The sequence below is a fragment of the Podarcis muralis genome, chromosome 8, assembly GCF_964188315.1.
Source record: "Podarcis muralis chromosome 8, rPodMur119.hap1.1, whole genome shotgun sequence".
Lineage (NCBI taxonomy): Eukaryota > Metazoa > Chordata > Lepidosauria > Squamata > Lacertidae > Podarcis > Podarcis muralis.
This window is the reverse complement of record NC_135662.1, coordinates 44,028,398-44,048,125: the sequence shown is the minus strand read 5'-3', so window position 1 is coordinate 44,048,125 and position 19,728 is coordinate 44,028,398. Positions and strand designations below refer to the sequence as shown.

General features: G+C 44.6%; 1 protein-coding gene across 3 annotated transcripts in view; it reads right to left on the bottom strand.

Annotated features, from left to right (window-relative positions):
* The window catches only part of KCTD1 (potassium channel tetramerization domain containing 1), a 50,905-nt gene that overhangs the window by 30,553 nt on the left and 624 nt on the right, over window positions 1-19,728 (bottom strand). Inside the window, exon 1 of one of the 3 annotated variants that reach the window (XM_028737114.2) lies at window positions 19,357-19,721. The exons of 1 other annotated variant lie outside the window; for it this stretch is intronic. Coding sequence is in view for 1 of the 2 variants with exons in the window: in XM_077933086.1 (XP_077789212.1) it covers window positions 16,989-18,968 (1,980 nt within the window). In the remaining variant the exon portion in view is untranslated. One more of the 3 variants, XM_077933086.1, reaches the window with a different exon arrangement.

Below are 19,728 nucleotides of genomic sequence, written 5' to 3'. Positions count from 1 at the left end.
ATGATGTCAAAATATGAACTGAATACATCTGTAGGAATGCAGAAAAACGTTGCAATGGTCCTAGACAAATTCTCTCCCTATCCCTGTGTGTGAAAAGCTATTTTTTAAAAAACACAACAGAAGCAATCAGAAGCAATTCCAAAACCATGTGATCGGCTTCAAATCAACTTGATTTATACATTTGCACTAACACTTACGGTATTTATACAAATTAACAACATGACTGTTCCTAACCAAACTGCACCACAGCTGTTCCTACTAGAACAAAATGCACATGAAAAAGCTCTTCTTAAGAATCACTATACGTACAATACTCACAAATATGTATGCAGATTGAAACCTAAATATCCTGCAACAGGATATTGTATGCCATCCCTATAACTTAGAAAAAAAATATCTATACATATAATTAAATATATCTTCAACATGCTCCCTGAGATGTCAACAAAATATTTAAGAACTGGCTATATATGATACTTCTCCCAGTCCTGTCCATAATCATTATGGAGTCTCTGGCACAGTACTGCTGCAACCTGATACACCTACAGTATTTTTACAATCCAGTGGCTCTTTTGAATCAGAGTTTGGCCAGTGATATAAAAGCAACCCCTCCCCTTGAAACTACCAGCCTCTTCTTTTATCAGCTTTAAAAAATATATGTATTCAAACATCTAAAATACTTAGAAATTCAGCACTATCATCTTGACATAATGCACATATACTACAAAGACATACACGTATGCTACAGAGACATAGTGTATTAACTAATGAATAAAACTTGTGTTCTACAAGAACAGGTATCCTCCTGACTAACATTGCAAATGCTTCCGAGTTACACAAGCCCATACGTATGGTAGTGCAGGATTACGTGCGTCACACATTTATTAAAAGTACTTTTAACATGCTCTTCAGCTCAAAAAGTACAGGCAACCCCCGTTTTGCATGCATTCAAAGAACATGCAACCTTGCACGTGTGGGTCATTTTTGGAACTGGAAGAGGGCACAATGGAGGCTGGATGTAACAGGCAGGCATATGCGTGCTCTGCAGGAGTGCACAGTGACTTGCAACCCCCATGCAAATCAGGTGTTGCCTGTACCTCAGACCAGCTCACAATGATCAGTAATAAGACTATCCCTCCCCTCAGGCTCATAATCTTAAAAAAACAAAACAAAAAACCACAACACAAAAGGTTAAGGGATTGGGAACAAGGCTGGAAAAGGCAAACAGACTAAGCACAGATGCATTTCTCTCCATTATGGAAAGAAACACCAGGGATCCCAAATGGATTTTGTGGGCTGGTGAACTGTAGATGAATTGTGGCCTCATGTCCGCCCCCCACTCCACAATCTATTAGCGAGAACTGCTGCTTATGTACATGTATTAACTTAGCCTAGCCTACCCCACAGGGCTGCTATTCCTAATATTTATTTGATTTCTTAGCTGCCCATCACTGCATGGTTTAAAAATACAGTTACAGGAAGTGGGGGGCTCCTACTGCTAAGATAAAAGGGCGGTAGGTAATGTACACAACTCAGAGTTCCTGAATGCAAAAGCAAGTTACAAATATGTCATTCACAATAGCCCCCTTGCTTTAATTGCAACATTTCATAGTCCTCCTATTCACAGCAAAATACCAAAACAAACAAACAAACAGTTTGCCCACCCTGATAAATAAAAACAAGCAAAAAAGTAAGTATGTGCAATTTCACAAATTTAGCGTTTGAACTACCAACTCTTGGCCTAGCCTACCTCCCAGGGCTGTGGTTAAGATAAAAAAGTGGGTAGGGAGAAGGGAAAGAAAAGGTACACAGCCTGGAGCTCCCAGGAGAAAAATCAAGATACAAAATATACAACAACTGGCAACAAATATGTGCAGTTTCACAGCTCTCAGCAAAACTCACGCACAAAACATTTTGCCAACTCTGATAAACAAACAGAACTACTACTGTGTTACGGTACAGTCCCTAGATGAACAGTAACCTTGCTGCAGCTGCAAAGTGTTTGCAGATTCATTTCACATTTTTGTTTATGGTGATTGTATATTAATAAATAACAGCCCAGTGATGACAAGCAGAATAGTAGTGACTGGGTGGAAAACAAAAAAAGGAGGGTGGGAATCTTACAACAGCACCCTTTTTTCTAGTAGGAAGAAAGCCTCATTTATTTCAAGGAAATTGCTTTTGAGTAGAACATACCCAAATAAGCAAATTAGGTTTTACTCTGTAAAGGCAGCCCATTTTGGGGTGAAGAAAATATTGGGGACATGTATTAAACATACATACCTGAGTATCTCCCTTCATCCTGCATATAGCAGGAACTACTAGTCTCTCCTACTCTTTTGTACTGCTCTGGGTGAACCTCCTCCCAAGTACCAGGTGAAGGTGGTCCACATACCTTTCTTTAATTGCTCAGCAATGGTGATTAAGCATCATAAGCAATGGTGTTTACTGCTAATTGCTGCACGCTTAAAGCTGCCTCTGCTTTCTAACTTTCTTCAGAAGTATTTGATTGACTTTTTTTTTTGTAAAAGAAAAAAGAAAACCAAGAGGCAGGAGCCCCTGCTGGCTCATAGCCGGGTACATGTGTATCCCCTGTAACCCCCTTCCCCTGTCAGCAGCCCTGGAGGAAAATAGCAGCTAGGATGAGTTAAACTTCCATACGGAAATGCAAACTTGCATAAAGAAAAAAAGCAGCCTACTAGGATTAGAATTTTGTGCACATAATGTGAAGAGAAATCATGTCCTTTTGATGTTCATAAATGCCATTTAAAATAAAGGTTAGTTTCAATCTAATGAAATCACGACACTTCACACGCAGACACGGAGGTATGTCGAGTTGTTTCCATATGGAATCAGGAAAGCAGACTTAGGAGGTTGTCTTCACCCTTTGTAGAAGAACTGCTCCTCAAATCCTAAAAGCCACAGAAGCATGGAAATGGTGCGTGAGGAAGATGGCATGCAGGCAGTAGGTGTAAAGCTGAGAGGAGAGCAAGCACAAGGCCATGCATGTCATGCTGCGTTTCGTGGGATAAGAAGGCATGCAGTTGTGTTTCACTCAATGTAGCAGTGCTGCAAAGCTCCGAGAGAGCTGGCTTCTGGGTGAACCGTCAACGAAGCTTCAGGTCTGATCCAAGCAACAGAAAGCTTGAATTGTGGAGGGTGTGTGTGTGTTCTGTCATGCTCCTTTTCTCCTCTGAAGCCAGCACACTACATGGACTGAGGAAAAGGCAAAGAGCTGAATTCTCTGCTGCAGTTCCAATAATACTTTTTCCTACTGAATGCTTTGGAGGGTGTCCCAGAGAAGCAGTGGGGGGGGGGGGGGGGCTTTAAACCAACAGGAGGCAACACAGCAGGCCTCCCACCAATCCTATCACTCGAGCCCATCATTCCCTGGTAAGGGAGTTGCAGAGGTGGAGGGGATTGCCCCAAGTAGGTATGTGTGCTATTTATTCCTGCAAAAGCATTCTGGAAGTTCTCCTGCACAAGCCTCAATGAGATCAGCACAAGAAAACCTCTAGGTAGATTGTGCCTCACACATGCATTATCTATTTGTTTAAGCTACCATTTAACATGATCCGTACTGTGTGCATAGACTAATCAATCATATATTATAGTCACTCAAATCTATTTATCTGAAACTGGGGGTTGCCTTAATAAGGTTTTGGTTTTTGGTTTTAAAAAAACCAACTCCACCCCCCCTCCAAATGATACTGTTTTGTTTGGAAGACTTTGTTAATTAGCTTCTTTTTCTTCTTCTTATTTCTACATTAAATAGGAGCCAAGTCATGTTGGAGTAGTAATAAGGAATGGGGTTAGCTTGCCAGTGATTTGTGTGAAGGGGCCACAGCTGGGACAGCCAGGAGCAAAATGTGGTCACTGAACTCTGCAGTACCAAACGGTGACCTGCAGCTGAATTCTTTACAACAGGAGTATATTTGCTACTGCAAACAAAAGAACATTTCAGAAGCACATTAGTCTGAGAAAGTGGTTTTTGAGAAGATGAAAGAAAAAGAAAAAGAAAACATTGCCACTTGAAAACTGCATCACATTGCATACCACGGCACAGTTATGGTGGCAACCCCAGAACATTTCTTTCCACTGTAATTACTAAACAAGAGGAATGCTACTTTATCTTCAGGGCCTAATTAAATATTACACAAGACACAGAACTGCCACTGCTCTGCATTGTGTTTCCTGGTAAAATCCTTTATGAATATTTGTTCTGTAAGTTGTGAATAATTGTCCAAGTATATAACTGTATTTTTCTTGTCCAAGTATATAACTGTATTTTTCTTTTTGTGTATTCTGTTATATAATATTTCAAGAAAGCAAGAAAGATTATGATAACCAGTATTTCCCCTGCCCCTCACTTTCCTACCTGCCAATATTCCAAAGCTCAGAAATAGAGCAACATGGTGCCTCTGCTCATTTTTGTCAGTTATCTTCATCCATCCCCATCCCCATACATACATATAAACACACACCTCAACACATTTATTCATAAAGGGCATAAAAAGTAAGCAATAGATCATTTGAATACAAAGGAATCCTAAGACATATTATGACTGTATGACCAAAGGGAAAATGAGCATCACTTCCAGTAAAAGCAAATTGTTTGTCAAAATAGAACTTCCATGTGCAGCAATTGTCTATCTGAGGTCAGGTTTTGAATTCGATTTATTTGGTCACAGGATCATTAGAAGACTGCATTTCCATAAGATCAGACAAGACCCTCTGGTTTCCTTTTAAAATGTCCTCTCCTCCCCCCTTTGTGTCTTTTTGCCACCCACCCCTCTCCTTGGTCCTGTGCAAACCCTTTTCAAAGAGTTTTGACGTGTAAATTTACTCTCGAATAAGCTTCAACAAGATTCCTTTCAATTTTATTTTTCTTTGATTACTCATTTTAGGAAATGATAATTTTGTAGTCATTTAAGGTTCCATGTAAGGTGAAGAAATGCTTTTTGCAAGTCTAAAGTAGAAAGTACCCTCCCATTACAATCCTAATGCAGCTGGGCTGACCAGAGCTTTGCCAGGAAACTGCCTCTGGCAGGAAAAATGCTCTCATACCCCTTACTTTCCTGTGCGTAGATCATGTATAGTCTGTAAAATGACTCAATGTTAGCTATTTAAACACATTCAAAGTTCTGAAGGGATCATAGAATCATATAATTGTAGAGTTGGAAGGGATGCCAAGGACCATCTAGTCCAAGTGATTCTCTTCCTCAGCTTCCCGCCCCTCCTTCTGTCCCTCCAGAATTTCATTCTCACACAGTAGCAAACCCAGAGGGGATCCTATCTTCTGATTCACTGGAGCAGGCACACCCAAACTCGGCCCTCCAGCTGTTTTGGGACTACAACTCCCATCATCCCTAGCTAACAGGACCAGTGATCAGGGATGATGGAAATTGTAGTCCCAAAACAGCTGGAGGGCCAAGTTTAGGGATGCCTGCACTGGAGAGAGCCACGCAGCCTCTCCAGATTTTCCAGCTCTCTCTCTCCCTGTATCGTGTTGTAAATGAGCCTTCTTCAGCTTCATGGGGAGAAAGGGGAAGGGTGGAACTCCTGCTGCCATTCACTTTTTCATCTTTCTCTCCGGCTGAAGCCCAGACATGTTGAGAGGCTGGCAGCCTCAATGGTGCCCCTCTGGAGGCTTCACCCAGGGCGGAAACCCTGACCAGACCCCCTCCCCCTAGCTATGGCTCTAGATCAGCAATCATAGCTGCCAAAAATTGGGAGGGGGGCAGAATCTCACAGCTGGAGCCCAAAATCACAGAAATGTAGAATCATAGAATTGTAGAGCTGGAAAATGACATACCATCATGTTTCCCTAGGCTTCAAGTGCAATTATTTGTAGATTTCACAGAACAGGAAGAAGCCAAAAAGCTCCTCTAGCTCTAACAACAGGACCCTTCAACCATAGAGTCCAGAATCCAGACCAACAACAGTGTACTATATTACCAACAGAAGAAAAGACGGCACACTCTGGGAAAGCAAAGGGCACAACGATGGCAGGCTACACAATATGGGAAGTCCCAAAGGTGTTTGTAACCAGTACCACTCATGGCAGAGAGAAAGGAAGCCAGCTCTCCTTGTAGCCTTTTTAGAATTACCTGAGGAAGAGCTTGTGGGCGCTTGAAATGTCCTGGACGTTTAAAGAGGAATTGCATTTCAGATATTTATAACCACCTTTGGGGGGGCATTTCTTTGTGTACATCAAATGGCTCCAGATGACTAAAGCAAGTGAGCCAAGACACGTTTCAGGGGATTATTTTATGTTCCTTGAGATAGTTCCTCAAGTCAGGCAATAGGGATTTATATCAAGCCAATGCAACTTGCAACCCACCAAGCTGAAACTGCCCACCAGCCATATATTGTGGCTTGCCAGGTGCTTGACAACTTCCTTATTTTTGCAGACCTAGGCAAGCAGCAAAACCAGAAGATTTACAGAGCATATTGCATAGCTTGTAAGCTGTGTTTGGATTGGCGGGCCATAGCTTGCGCTGGCCTGATTTATAGTATTCACTGAAACACACACCAATATTCGGATTTTTAGTATTTGATTTAAGATGCTTCTTAATATGAAATATCTATCATATCTGAAACAATGCACAGATGCTCCCAAGGACCTTCATGGGTTTCTCTTGCTTCAGTGAACTGTAAATGTGGTTTATCTGTAATAATGCAAGAGTATCTCAAAAACAACTATTTTTGTCTAAGCAACTGAACCAGCTTAATTCATCCTGCCAGACCAATGCAATGCTATAAATAAACTACAGTGACTACAGGTGAAAGCAGGTGAAGCTTCTCTGAAGGCAAGAAATATATGGAGTTATATTTTGCTCATCCCAGAAAATGGATAGGCAGTTTTGGCACAGTGTGCTGCATCCATACAGCAAATCCCTGAACAGAATTAAGGCAAGAATCAGAAAGGGCAGGGCAGGCATCATTTAAGAAGCAAAACAAAGGGCAGAATTTGAAATCAATCAAGGCATCCCAGAGATTTTACAGAAGTAAAAAGAGAATGCTAATCTGCTGTATCAGCCCCTGATGATCATAAATATGTTATACTATATACATGGGGGAGGGGAGTGCAGTATATTGGTACAAGAACCATATTCAGGGTTGACTAACCCTTCAAAAACTGCATGCCAAAGTCATCTCCAAACATACAAACCACACCCATTTGCAGGCACATGGCTAAGGCTCTCTCTCTCTCCCCCCCCTCTCTCTCTCACACAGCTTGCTTGATCAGGTCAATGTCCCTTGTAGTCCAGTATCTTCACAGTAGCCAGCCAGATGCCTGTGGGAGGCCTGAAGCAGGATGCAGGCCCAACACCATCCTACTCACTTGTGACTCCCAGCAACTGGTATTCAGAGTCATGTTGCCTCTGATCATGGAGGATGAACACACACAGAGGCACACAAAGCTTAAGCCTCTCCAAACAGTACAGGTGAGATAAGGTGATTTCTCCCATGGCTGGTGGACCACTTCAAACACAACTTGCTGCTCCCTACTATATATACCAGGCATCTCCAACCTTTGGCCCTCCAGATGTTTTGGATTACAATTCCCATCATCCCTGACTACTGGTCCTGTTAGCTAGGGATCATGGGAGTTGTAGGCCAAAACAGCTGGAGGGCCGCAGGTTGGGGATGGCTGATATATGCACACAGGATGGTCCCCTGCTTTAAAAATGAAAAAGAAAAAAAAGACTGGGATGCAGGATATCCTGCATGCCAATGCTTCAGAATGTCAGTCCTAATTTTCCTGTGATTGTTGTGGCATTCATTCAATGGGACCAATTTCTCAGTAAGGTTGTGTTCCTCCTCTGACTTCAGAGAAAAATAGCTTAATGAAACTAATGCCCAAATCATTGGAGCGGTGCCCAATCACAGAGAGCACATCTACAAATCAATTATGGATGTGCTGGATCAGTGTCTTGTCTTGGGAATGGAATGGGTGAGAGCCAACAAACTGAAGCTCAATCTAGATAAGACTGAGGCACTGTTAGTGGGTGGTTCCCTAGACTGGATAGGTGGAAGATCGCCTGCTCTCGATGGGGTTACACTTCGTCTGAAGGAGCAGGTTCATAGCTTGGGAGTGCTCCTGGATCCTTTGCTGTGGCTCGAGGCTCAGGTAGGCCACCTGAGTGGCATGGAGTGCCTTCCATAAGCTTTGGCTGGTGGCCCAACTACACCCCTATCTGGACAGGGATAGCCAAACATCTGTTGTCTATGCTCCAGTAACCTCTAGGTTAGATTACTGCAACATGCTATACATAGGGCTGCCTCTGAAGATGGTTCAGAAACTTCAGCTAGTGCAGAATTCAGCGGTCAGGTTGTTCACTGGGGCAAGATGGTTTGAGCATATTACACCGATCCTGGTCCAGCTGTACTGGCTGCCAATTAATTTCTGGGCCCAATCCAAAGCTCTGGTTTTGACCCATAAAGCCTTAAATGGTTCAGGACCACAATAACTCAATGACAGCCTCTTCCCAGATGAACTGATCCGGACCATGTGATCATCATCTGAGTTTGAAAGATGTCAGCATCTTTGTGTCTGGGTGACTTGCCTAACTAAAACATTTTAAGTTCTGTCACTAGCAGGGTGGATAAAAATCAAGGATTTGAAAAAACATATTAAAAAAACCAGAATTTTTTTATTTAAATTGGATTTTTTAAAATAAAATGCTTTTGGAGGAAAAATCTTTCTAAAGATAGTTTTCTATTTAAGTTACATAATAGTCCAAAGGCTATTCATCGGGAAATAACAATTTGTTTTAAGTTTTTCATGTGTTCTAAAACTCAGTCTAAGTTTTGTTTTTTGTTTTTTAAACTGTTTTAAACCACATCAGTTAACAAACATGGATACATATGCTATAATGTTATTGTTTTAGTTAAATAATTGTTTAAATTGTTTTTAAGGAAATGATTATTTTTCTCCTTACAATAAAGTACAGCAGAATAATTTCATAATTATCTGTCTTACTGACTAGTGATTTAAATCATGATTTAAACTGATTTGATATAAATCAAATCCACCCTGGTCACTAGGCAGGGAGTTCTGAACACTAAAAGTTTGATTTCTTACAACTGCGGAATGTGTATCATGTGGTACCTGTGACAGTACCAGTTCTACAAACCAAAGGTTATGTATGTGTAGCAGTTAGCTACTTTCATAGCTTTATGTGTTCCAGACTGGAGAAAGGCTCAAATATCAAAACACAAATTGAGTGATTGAATAAATAAAGTGATCCAGTGTTTCTGTCCTATCATGTTTGGAATTCACGAATTTGCCTATGCAAACAGTGCCTCAGCTGGAAACAGAGGGCAAGTTGGATCTTTTACCATTGACATTCTAGTTTCTCTCCAGAACATAGTGGTGCTGTTCTTATGCTTTCGCAGGCATCATTCACACTTAGCTACCAGCTAATACATGTTGTGTGATTTACTGCAAACAATAAATAAAAACATGTCTCAATTACTCTTGCATAATGAAACACAAAATGATATAATGAATCTTCATAATATTTATCTGCTTGCTATCTGAGGCTTAATATTAGCTGGTGCGATTTAATGGAGTTTTTAATCGATTAAAGGCTAGAAGCCAGAGGCTTCTCAGAAGAGACAGATGCAAAGAGGTTGAGAGAGAAGTAAAAATGGCTCAACAATTAATTACCAATTACTGCAAAAAGGTTTAATCATATGTATATACCAGCACAGTGCCTTGTATTTTAGTACTGTAACAGCAGTTAAAGCTGACCCCTGTCACTGAACCAGTGCTGGTTATGGTAGTTCAGCATCAAGTCAAATATTAGGTCTCAATCAGAGGTTTAATCATGATCACATCAGTTTCACAGCCAGATGGTAAAGACAATCATTTGTCTAGTGCATGGGTAGCCACCATGGTGCCCTCCAGATATTGAACTACAACTCTCAACAGGTCCAGCCAGCACGGACAATGGTCAGGGGTGATAGGAGTTGTAGTCTAACCTCTGGAGGGCACTATGTTTGCAACCCCTAGTCTAGTGATAGTACACCATTTCTTTTAGTCCTTTAAAACTTCAAACCACCTTGGGTACCTTGGGAAGGAAGATGGCACATAAGTGCAATGAATGAATAAGATATGAAGTATTTTAGCACAGAATGGCAAAATTCTCCTCATCACCTTGCCATACCTTGTGTTACCCCTTCCCAACCTTCACTAGAGGGTTGTGGGATCTTTCTGGGCAGCATGGGTGACAGAGGAAAATGCTGAGAAAATGGCCTTCCTGCCTTCTGCCAGTGGGATGTTCCATTGAGCTCTCTACTGACATTGCACAGAAGCAATGTTTCATACAGTTATGACCCTGGAGTCTAATGTCTGACATGGCACTATACTTTTTCCTTTAGACATGAATTTTCTAAACCATAATGAAGAAGTTAGGATGGATGGTAGTTGTTTCAAAAGTGCTCATATTTAAAACTTTCTTTTAAAACAAACAAACAAACAAACCCAATGTATCAAACCATTTTTAAAAGCCTTTAAAAAAACTGCAGCTGGACTACGCAAGTATTAGATACAGCAACCCATTTTCCTTTAGAAAACCAGTGCCCAAAAGTCAGGGCTTATAACAGGCTGCCCTTAGGCATGTACTTTACAAGTTTCTGCAAATGACACTGAATCCAAATTGTACTGAAATCACTTCCCCAGAATTCACAACATATGGTCCATTAAGCAATAACTGGCACACTGATATTTCAGAGCCACCTTCAATGCTTTCTTCATTTGAAGAGGGAGGGTGGGAGGGCGGCGGGGGGGGGATGCACATGCTTCTGACACACCAAAAAAGAAAGGGGGAAGAGAGAAGACAGGTCTTCCAAAGTGGCTGAAAAATCTACAACATAACTAATTAGGTTCCAACTTCTAACACAATAGTTGGTGTACTAGGGTCTATTATCAAGTTTATAGCTAAAGGCAGCAGACAATACAACCCTACATTCAATTTAATTACAGCCCATGGCTTTTGCAGCAGTGGCGCATTTCAAAGGGTTTAACCACTCATTTATTTCTAGCCCATACATAAAATAAGTCAGCTCACACTGTCATACAGATTCACCAATTAAAAATGAGCATTTTCTGATCTCTGGGTCTCTGCAAGGAGAACAGTGAGCAAAAAAAGGAGCCCTTTTCAACAGCAAAAGCACAGAAGCTTCATTTAATAGGGAAAATGCTTTCAGGCACCTGCAATTCTAGTTTGTGCATTAGGACTTTGATGTTCATATACTGAGGGTAGTGAATTATTTAACTATCTGAGAAGAGGGGTTTTTTGTGTGAGGTGCTACTTCAGCTCTCCAGCCATAATTTTCTTGCCTCTCCTGATGGCACCCATGCAGACTGATCAAGTCTGGCCAAGACACAAAATATTAAACATTCTCTGGCTCAGTTTTTAATGACTGTTGCATACAGACCACTCAGCTTGAAAACGTAAATGTTTTATTCAAGTATTGTGCAAAGAAATGGACTTAAGAGAGGCACCACATAGGTGAAATGACAAAAGGTTAACGAGGTAGGATATTGTCCAGGCACTTGTTACCCCAAAAATATGGGAACTTTTTGCCTTCTTGACTAACATAAAATTCTGTATTAAAGTCAGTGGGTGGCATTCAAGTCTAGCCCTACTCAGAATAGACCCATTGAAATTAATGGGCATGATTAACTTAGGGTGATTAATTTCAGTGGGTCTACTTTGAGTAGGACTTAGTTGACTACAACCTGATGTGGTGTAGTGATTTAAGAACCTTAGACTAGGACCTGTGAGACCAGGGTTCAAATCCTAAGTGGAAAAAACAGATTGAAGGGCTAGAAAAGCTGGCATGAAACTCATATAAATTCATGTGTCATGAATTCGTCTCACCCATGCTTCAGTTGCCTCCAGACTGAATTATTGTAATGCTCTCTACATGGGGTTGCATTTGAAACCCAGGAAGATGCAACTGGTCCAAAATCTGGAAGCTGGACTTTTGTATGGCACTCTGAAGAACTTTGATATGATGTTAGTTCTAGCTTCCTATTTGCTTCTGAGCTTCACTCAAAATGACAGTATAGTCTCCGAAGCCCCAAACAAACACTTTCAAACTAGGTTAACTTAAAGAGTACTTAGTCTGATACCGGTTAGAACAAAAGTTCAAATTATTGTCAGAAGACTTGCACTTGGTGCAATCCTGGGAGAGTTGATGAATGATATTTTCTGTGGTGACAACATGCTTTTGGACTGCTCTCCCAACTGAAGTTCAACAGGTTCCCTCTTTGTGCATCTTTCACCAGAAATGGAAGGTGCTTCTTATTCCACTGGTTTTCAATATGCAACACGTACGTTTTATTGCTGCCAGATTTAATGTATAACATCTTTAACCCTTGTTACTTGTGGTTAGGCTCTTGCTTTGTTGGTTTCGTATTGCTTTTAGACATTGTTTGTTAACAATGCTGTTTGCCTCTCTTGGTAGAAAACCAGAAGATAAATATTAACAACTTAGGCTCAGGTGTCACAGCCATCTCAGCAGGTGGCAGCCACAGAAAAACAGCAACTTTGTGTGGACTATCAGCTACATCAGCAAGCAACAAAGCAGGCATCGGAATCTACTGTCAGGTGTGGGGTTCAGCCGATTTGACTTTTGATATGCCACTGACTAAAGCTGAATCCTGTCTATACCAGCGGATGTCTACAGTTGCTTCACCCCTGACACAGCTTAATGTCAGCACAGGGCAGCTGTCTCCCAGAGGCTACCATGGGCGGATGTGATTGTGGTATGCTATTTGCATTCAAATCATCTGACTATAAGAATGACTAATAGCATGTTTAAGAACAGGGCATAAAACCCTTAGCCAGACAGTGCAAGGTGCTACTGTATGTCATTTTTAATAATTACTGTAATCATTTGTCTTTCTTTATCTATACTGAATTCCTTTGATGTAGTGGTCTTGTCTTGAGCAATCTCCAGGTCCACAGTGATAAACAAATGAAGTTGAATAATTAACCCAAAGATATTCATTACCTCAATCACACCGACTCTCCTTCCTTATATACACAACACAGCATGGTTAAGCCCTGGTCTCACTCTCTGACAACCCAGTCTTATGCTCTCTCTAACTGCAAGAGGACCAGCAGCTACGAATGAATAGTAATCCATGCAGTACCCTTTGTATCCAAATACATCTAAGCTACAACAGAAACATGCATCTCATGTTCCCATTACAGCCCTGACTAATGACAATCTAGTCTCTTACGATAATTTCTAAACTTTAATAAGTAAACTCAAAAAGGACTGATTAGATACCTCTTAATAGCTGTTGCACTGCACTATTAGAGATCTTGATCATTTATGAAAAATGAATACACAAGTATGCAACAGACAATTTAAAAACCTCATTCATCAGTCCCAACTATGTTACTGCATCACTGTAGCGCTTCAGAAGCAAAAAGACTGAAGTCAAGGTCATGGAGGCTCAGCCACGTATGATTAAAATACTATAATGCCTCCTGTGTCTGCTACCTAAAGCGATAGCTGGATCAAAGGAACATTTAGCATGCCTTCTCCTCATTTCATTGCTGCATCCTACAATGCCCCTGTATCTCATACACTAAAAGATATCTCCATAGAACAAGAAAAGATATCTTAGTATGAAAGAGAAAGCTGGATGTAGTAACAGTTATCAAAATCTTGAACTTGGCATTCCTGAAATACCAGTACATTTACATCTGGTAGCTACTGGCACATTAAGTTATCTGAATATGTTTATGTCAGTACTTTATGCAGCAAACGTAACTGAAATGTTTCCTGTGTCTAGCTGTGAACAAAAAGTCACCCACATTTTACATGTTTGCTCTGGATATCTCCAGTATTATACTGGTATACACAGAGTAAGTGTAATAGACCCTTAATTACACATATGACCCAAGAAGTCAAATGCGCACACATATAGAACACACACATGCTTTCCTGTTCTCAAAGAATGGTCTCAAACAGTTCATTCAAAAGTTTTAGGCCTGACTAGATGAGAAGCCATCTGCAGACCCAAGTATACCACTTTGAGCTCCATGGAGGAAAGGTAGGATAGAAGCATAACCAGCAGAAATTCTATTCAATGAGCAAAGGAATGTACAACCTGAGCAATCCTTGCACAGTGTGTTTTCATACGCAAAAGAGAACAGGAAGCCTTCATATGCAAATGTAGTATCATAGTGGCTGGTCACGGGATTCAAAGGAATATATATTTCATTTCATACATCAGAGCATAGGCATACTTAGTGTCAGGATGCCGATATTACAAATTATAAGAGCACCAAATATGTTCATCAAGTAACTCTAGGTGAAGCCTTAACTTTCTTGATTTCAGGGAGATCAATACTTTACCTCTAGTCTTCACCTAAAACTAGAGTGCACCATTTATTTTTAGACTCGTATTACTGGCAGCGTGTACATCTTTATAATACTGAGAGTCAATAAAACTATCAGTCTATGACCTTCAAGACCTTGAAGCTATCATGAAAGCAGCAATATTTGTCAGCCATGGAATTCAGTGGCATACCACTTGATGAAGTCAACTCAGTAATGACCTGGAAAGTCTATGTTTATAATTAAGCAATAACTATTGTGGGTCAAGTCATTTCCTCTAGATTAATGGCCAGCTACAACATTTGATGGCTCAAGGTAGTGCTTTGGGCTTATTCACCCAGCCATCCATTTCTTCAAACAACTCTATGACTTTATCATTATGGCTATTCTCATTTTAAGAGACAGCAGTGAAAGACTCTTAGAGCGCAACCCTAGCCATGTATGTTCAGAAGTAAGCCCTACTGAATTCATGTTTACACAGAAGTAAGTCCTACTGCTTACTCCCAGGTACATGGGGATAGGATTGCAGACTAAATTTATTTTCCCATATTTCAAATGCTTTCAGGGCCAGCCATGAAAAAAGGGGATGGGAATTCTGCAATTGTTTGGAAAATAATAACTGCAGATAGAACGGTTAGTAAACAGAGCCTATTGAAATTGTTTCTTTTGCTTAAAAAAAATCACACTCTTAATGCACAAATCAAATGAAAATATTTATCCCCACCCCAGTCCTGTGTAGAAATGAGTGGGCAGTCAATTACCCTACCTAATCCTAATCTAGAAACACCCCCAAACACACATAAAATAGGGGATTACTATTAAAGTACATTTTAACATCTTCCAGTCTCACTGAATGCTCATTTCTTGGGGGGGAAATATAAACACAGAAACAACAGATGTCTTTATTCTATCTACTGCATATACAATTTCATCAGCAGACTGACTTTTCCTCTTATCTGAAATGTCTGATTTAGCAGTCAGCAGCATTTAAAACAACTACAAAAACTAAGTTCACCTTAGGTAAGCTTCTTACTTATGCAGTTCGGGGAACACAATTATAAATTATTGGTTAAAGGGGCTTTATAAATTATGTGGTAAAAGTGATTCGCAGCTTAACGAGCAGTTCCTCTTACTAACTGCAGTAACATACGGTGGTGAACTACTACACTTGCATACAAATATACTTCTTTTAAGATGGATTGTCTTTTTTTATATCTTGCTCACAGACATGCAACTCTGAAAGACGTTTTCAACCATCCATCCCAACTTTTGGTAATCTCATGCCGACTATATATAAGATGTAGTTTCTTTCATCAACAAGCTAGAATAAAAACATTATCCACACGTCAGCAGATCTCTAGTCATTCACAGCCATAAGATACACGCAGCAGGAGACCAAAGTACAATACTCTACTCAAGCGGCCCCAAACTCCAAACAGTAAAGAGAGGTCACATGTATTTTACAGAAGACAGATGCTGATGCAGCCATTCACAAAAAGGCCCATTCTTCAATTAGCCTTCAGGCTGGCTGATTAGCTGGCAAACTCCTCTGAAAGGGTCAGTTTGTACAAAACTGGTATTTCCACTTTGGAAATTGCTCAGGCATGTCATATACCTGTACCCACAGAATAGAGCTCTTTCAAAGCTTAGACTGAATTCATTGTTAATGCTGGAGACCAGACCATCAGGAGGTTTAAGAGTCAATTGCAGCAGCTTGTAATAACATTGTTGACTCAAATGTATTTTATAGGATGCTTTTTTTTACAGCGAGGATCCTTATATAGTGACAATATGGGAAGTGAAATAATATGTGATTAAGATCCAATTACTCATACAGTAACTGGCTTTCAAAAAAACCTATGCCCCAATTTAACAAGGCAAAAGGAGTGGACATGTGAAATCAATTTTACGGAGTGGGGAGGGACTTCTGAAATCTGAAGCCTTCCAGCTCCCATTGCTGATGAGGACTTAAGCTACTTAGATTGTCAAGGATACGAACATTTAAACAAGGTCTCAGAACCTTTTAAAATTACTTTTGACTCACTTTCCGAAAGTCTGACCCCACTTAGGTTCTCCAGCAGCTAAATTCTGTCCTTTGGTATATAGTGGGTGGGGGCTGAATGTAATTTAAAAAATGCTTCTCCTCCAGATTTCCCTGATAGCATAGTAGAATGGGAAGGGACCCTGAGGATCATCTAGTCCAACCCACTGCAATGCAGGAATATGGGGCTGTCCAAACCTGCAACCTAGATCAGCACCGTGATCTAGCCAACTGAGCTATCCAAGTCAGGACAGTTATTGACCCAAGCAGAGGTGGGGGAAACCAGGAAAGTTTCCCCCAAATCACCTTTCCTCCAGATTCCCCAGGGGCCAAAGCTAAAAGTCAGGACAGTTATTGTCTCAAGTTTCCAAACTTGCCCTAAGATAGCTTCCTCGGAGCTGCTGATGAAGATCTAAACTCTGGAGGAGGCTGCCTGCACTGGGCTCCACCACGCACCAGCCTTTTGGCCTGGAATTCCCTGAAGCTGACAGGAGGAGTTGGGAAAAGGAAAAGGTGTGTATGGGTGGAGGGGGGGGATCAAGTTTTTTCTCTTCTTTTCTTTTTTTGTTACCTGTGTGGGGGAAACCATAGCAGGTGACATGACAGTGGGAGAGTTGGTGCTTCTGTGCCCATTGGCCTCGGGGATGAGGAGTGGCAAGGGGTCGTGTTTCACTGAGACCACCACCACAGACGCCGCCGCCGCCGCGTCCAGGGGCTCGGCCGGCCTCAGGCAGAGTCTTTTGGGGGACGAGGAGGGGCCGCAGGCGTCGCCCCCCGCCGCGGCCCCGCCCCCCGCCGCGTACATCGCCTCATAGAGGGAGCGCTTGGCGGGAACGACGACGGCCGCCGCTTCGGCCTTGACGCCGGCGAGGTCGTGGCCGTCTTTGGGGAGGACGTAGGCGCCGTTGTTGGCGGGGGGCGGCGGCGGCGGGGGGGCGGCGCGGGCCCTGCCGTTGAGGTGGGCGTAGCAGCCCCCTCCGGCGGCGCCCGAGGGCAGCTTGGTGCCGATGCCGGCGATGCTGTTGAGGGTGGCGATGGAGACGGCGCCGATGCAGTGGTTGGTGTAGGTCTTGGAGAGCTTGGCGGCTTTGGAGAGCATCTGCATGCGGGTGCCCAGCAGGTTCTTGCCGATGGCCTTGTTCTCGTACCAGGTGACGTCGCCCTCGCTGCAGTGGTCCCGCGGGCGCTGGAAGAAGGCCTTGCAGAGCGGGTTGCGCTTGGCCAAGTACTTGACGAAGCTGGCGTAGGGGCAGAACTCCGTGCCCGTCTCGTACATGCGCGGCAGGTTCTCCTCGTCGCTGCTCTCGGCGCGCTTTTTGCTCCACGACGACGAGCGCGACTTGTGGTAAGGCCCCAGGGCCTTGAAGTAGACGAACTTGCGGCCGTCCTCGTCCAGGGCCAGCCCGAAGGAGTCCTCCTCCAGCTCGCGCTGGTTCTCGCGCCCGCGCGTGCAGAAGTACATGCAGGTCTCGAACCAGACCTTGTTGAGGAGCCCGAAGGGGCTCTGCGTGCTGAAGACGCTGCAGGTGTAGAGCTTGCGCAGGTCGGCGCGCGTGATGGCCTGCTTCTGCACCACCGGCCCGGCGCCCTGCTCCTCCAGCTTGCGGATGACGGCGGCCAGCGTCAGGTTGGCGGCGCGCAGCTCGGGGTCCTTGGTGAGGTCCAGGGTGCGGCAGTAAGGCGGCTCGTTGAGGTAGCGGTTGAGCGAGCTGCGGATGCTGATGAGCGACGACTTGGAGTACAGCTGCCCGCTCTTGGAGCGCGCCTCGGCGTAGAAGGAGCGCAGCACCCGGCACAGCGCCCCCTTGTCCATGGTCTCGAAGTCCGGGCTCTGCGCCTTCTCGCTCAGGTACTCGCGGAAGATGCGCACCGCGTAGCGGGTGGCCAGCCGCGTGTTCTCGCTCAGGCGGGCCCGCTCGGGGCGCTGCAGCAGCAGCTCCGCCTCCGGGTCCGAGTCGTCGGCGGGGCCCGCGACGGGCGCCTGGCCGGCCAGGGAAGCGGCGGCGGAGGCAGCAGCGCCGCGGGCGCTCACGGGCACCGAGGGGGCGCCCCCCGCCGAAGCCCCGACGACGCCGCCGCTGCTGCCGCCGCCGCCAACTCCCCGGACGCCTCCCAGGCGGCCCCGGACCCCGCAGACGGCCGCCGCCGCCGCCGAGTCCAGCAGCACTCCGGTGCCCTGGTCCATACGGATCATATGGCCCGGCTCCTCCGAGGCGGCCCACTCCAGCCCCATCATCATCATCTCCTCCTCCTCCTCTTCCTCCTCCTCTTCCTCGTCGTCGTCCAGCAGCAGGATCCCTTCCTCGGCTCCCTCCTCGTCCCCCGTTATCTGCACCTCCTGGATCTCATCCTCGTCCTCCCCGTCCTCGTCCTCCCCAGCGCTGCAATAGTGGAGGGGCCGGTGGGGGCCGCCCCGGCCGGGCTGCCGTTCCCCCGCATTGTTCTCCCCGCCGCCGCCACCTGCACCGCCGCCCCCTCCTCCTGCGCCGCCGCCGCCGCCCCCGGTGCTCCAGTCTCCGCCGGCGCCGCCGCTGCCAGGCATTCTCGCCATATTGCCGTCTCCCTGCCAGTCCTCGGGCAGGGCGCATGCGCTATATTGGACCGCAGCGCTGGAGAGCTTTTGTGTTTAATGACCTTCAGCTACCGGGAGGCAAAGCTGGGCTCTTAAAGGGGCCGCGCGCTCCCAGTGGTTGTGGCTGATGTGCGAGGAATGGAGTGGGGTAGCAGGACTGGAGAGGACGGGGAAGAACGAGGGGGAGACCGACCGAGAGGGAGACTCGCCACCGAACAAGGCGCAGCAGCAGCAGCAGCAGCTTGGAAGCCCTCCATCGCCCAGCTTTGCGCTTCGCGCGAGGCGATCGCCATGCAAAGGGTTACTTTATATCGGCCCGTGCATGCACCCGGGAGAAGGGGAGGCTGGGACTGACAGATCCACTCACCCAGCCTCAGCGCGCGGTGCCAGCTGCTGTCCGCTAAGTGATGCCCGAAGAGCAGCCCGGCAGCCCCCACATTCTCATGGCTTACGCGGGGAAGGGGCGATTTACCCCACCACCACCACCCACTGGCGGTGCCCACTGGAGGGGTGGGGTGGGGGTCAGAAGTAGGGAGGGGGAGCCCAGCTGCAGTAACAGCGGCAGGTGAGATCGGAGCGAGGGGGGTGGGGGGCGGCAGGCGGCTTTTCGCACAAGGCAGCTCCTCCCTACGGATTCCTGGCAGCCAAGCGCGGAAACGCGGCGGAGGCAGCAGCAGCAGCAGCAGCAGCAGCAGCTTGGAGTTGACTCCGGTAGAGGAGAAACTTCTCGGATCGTCTG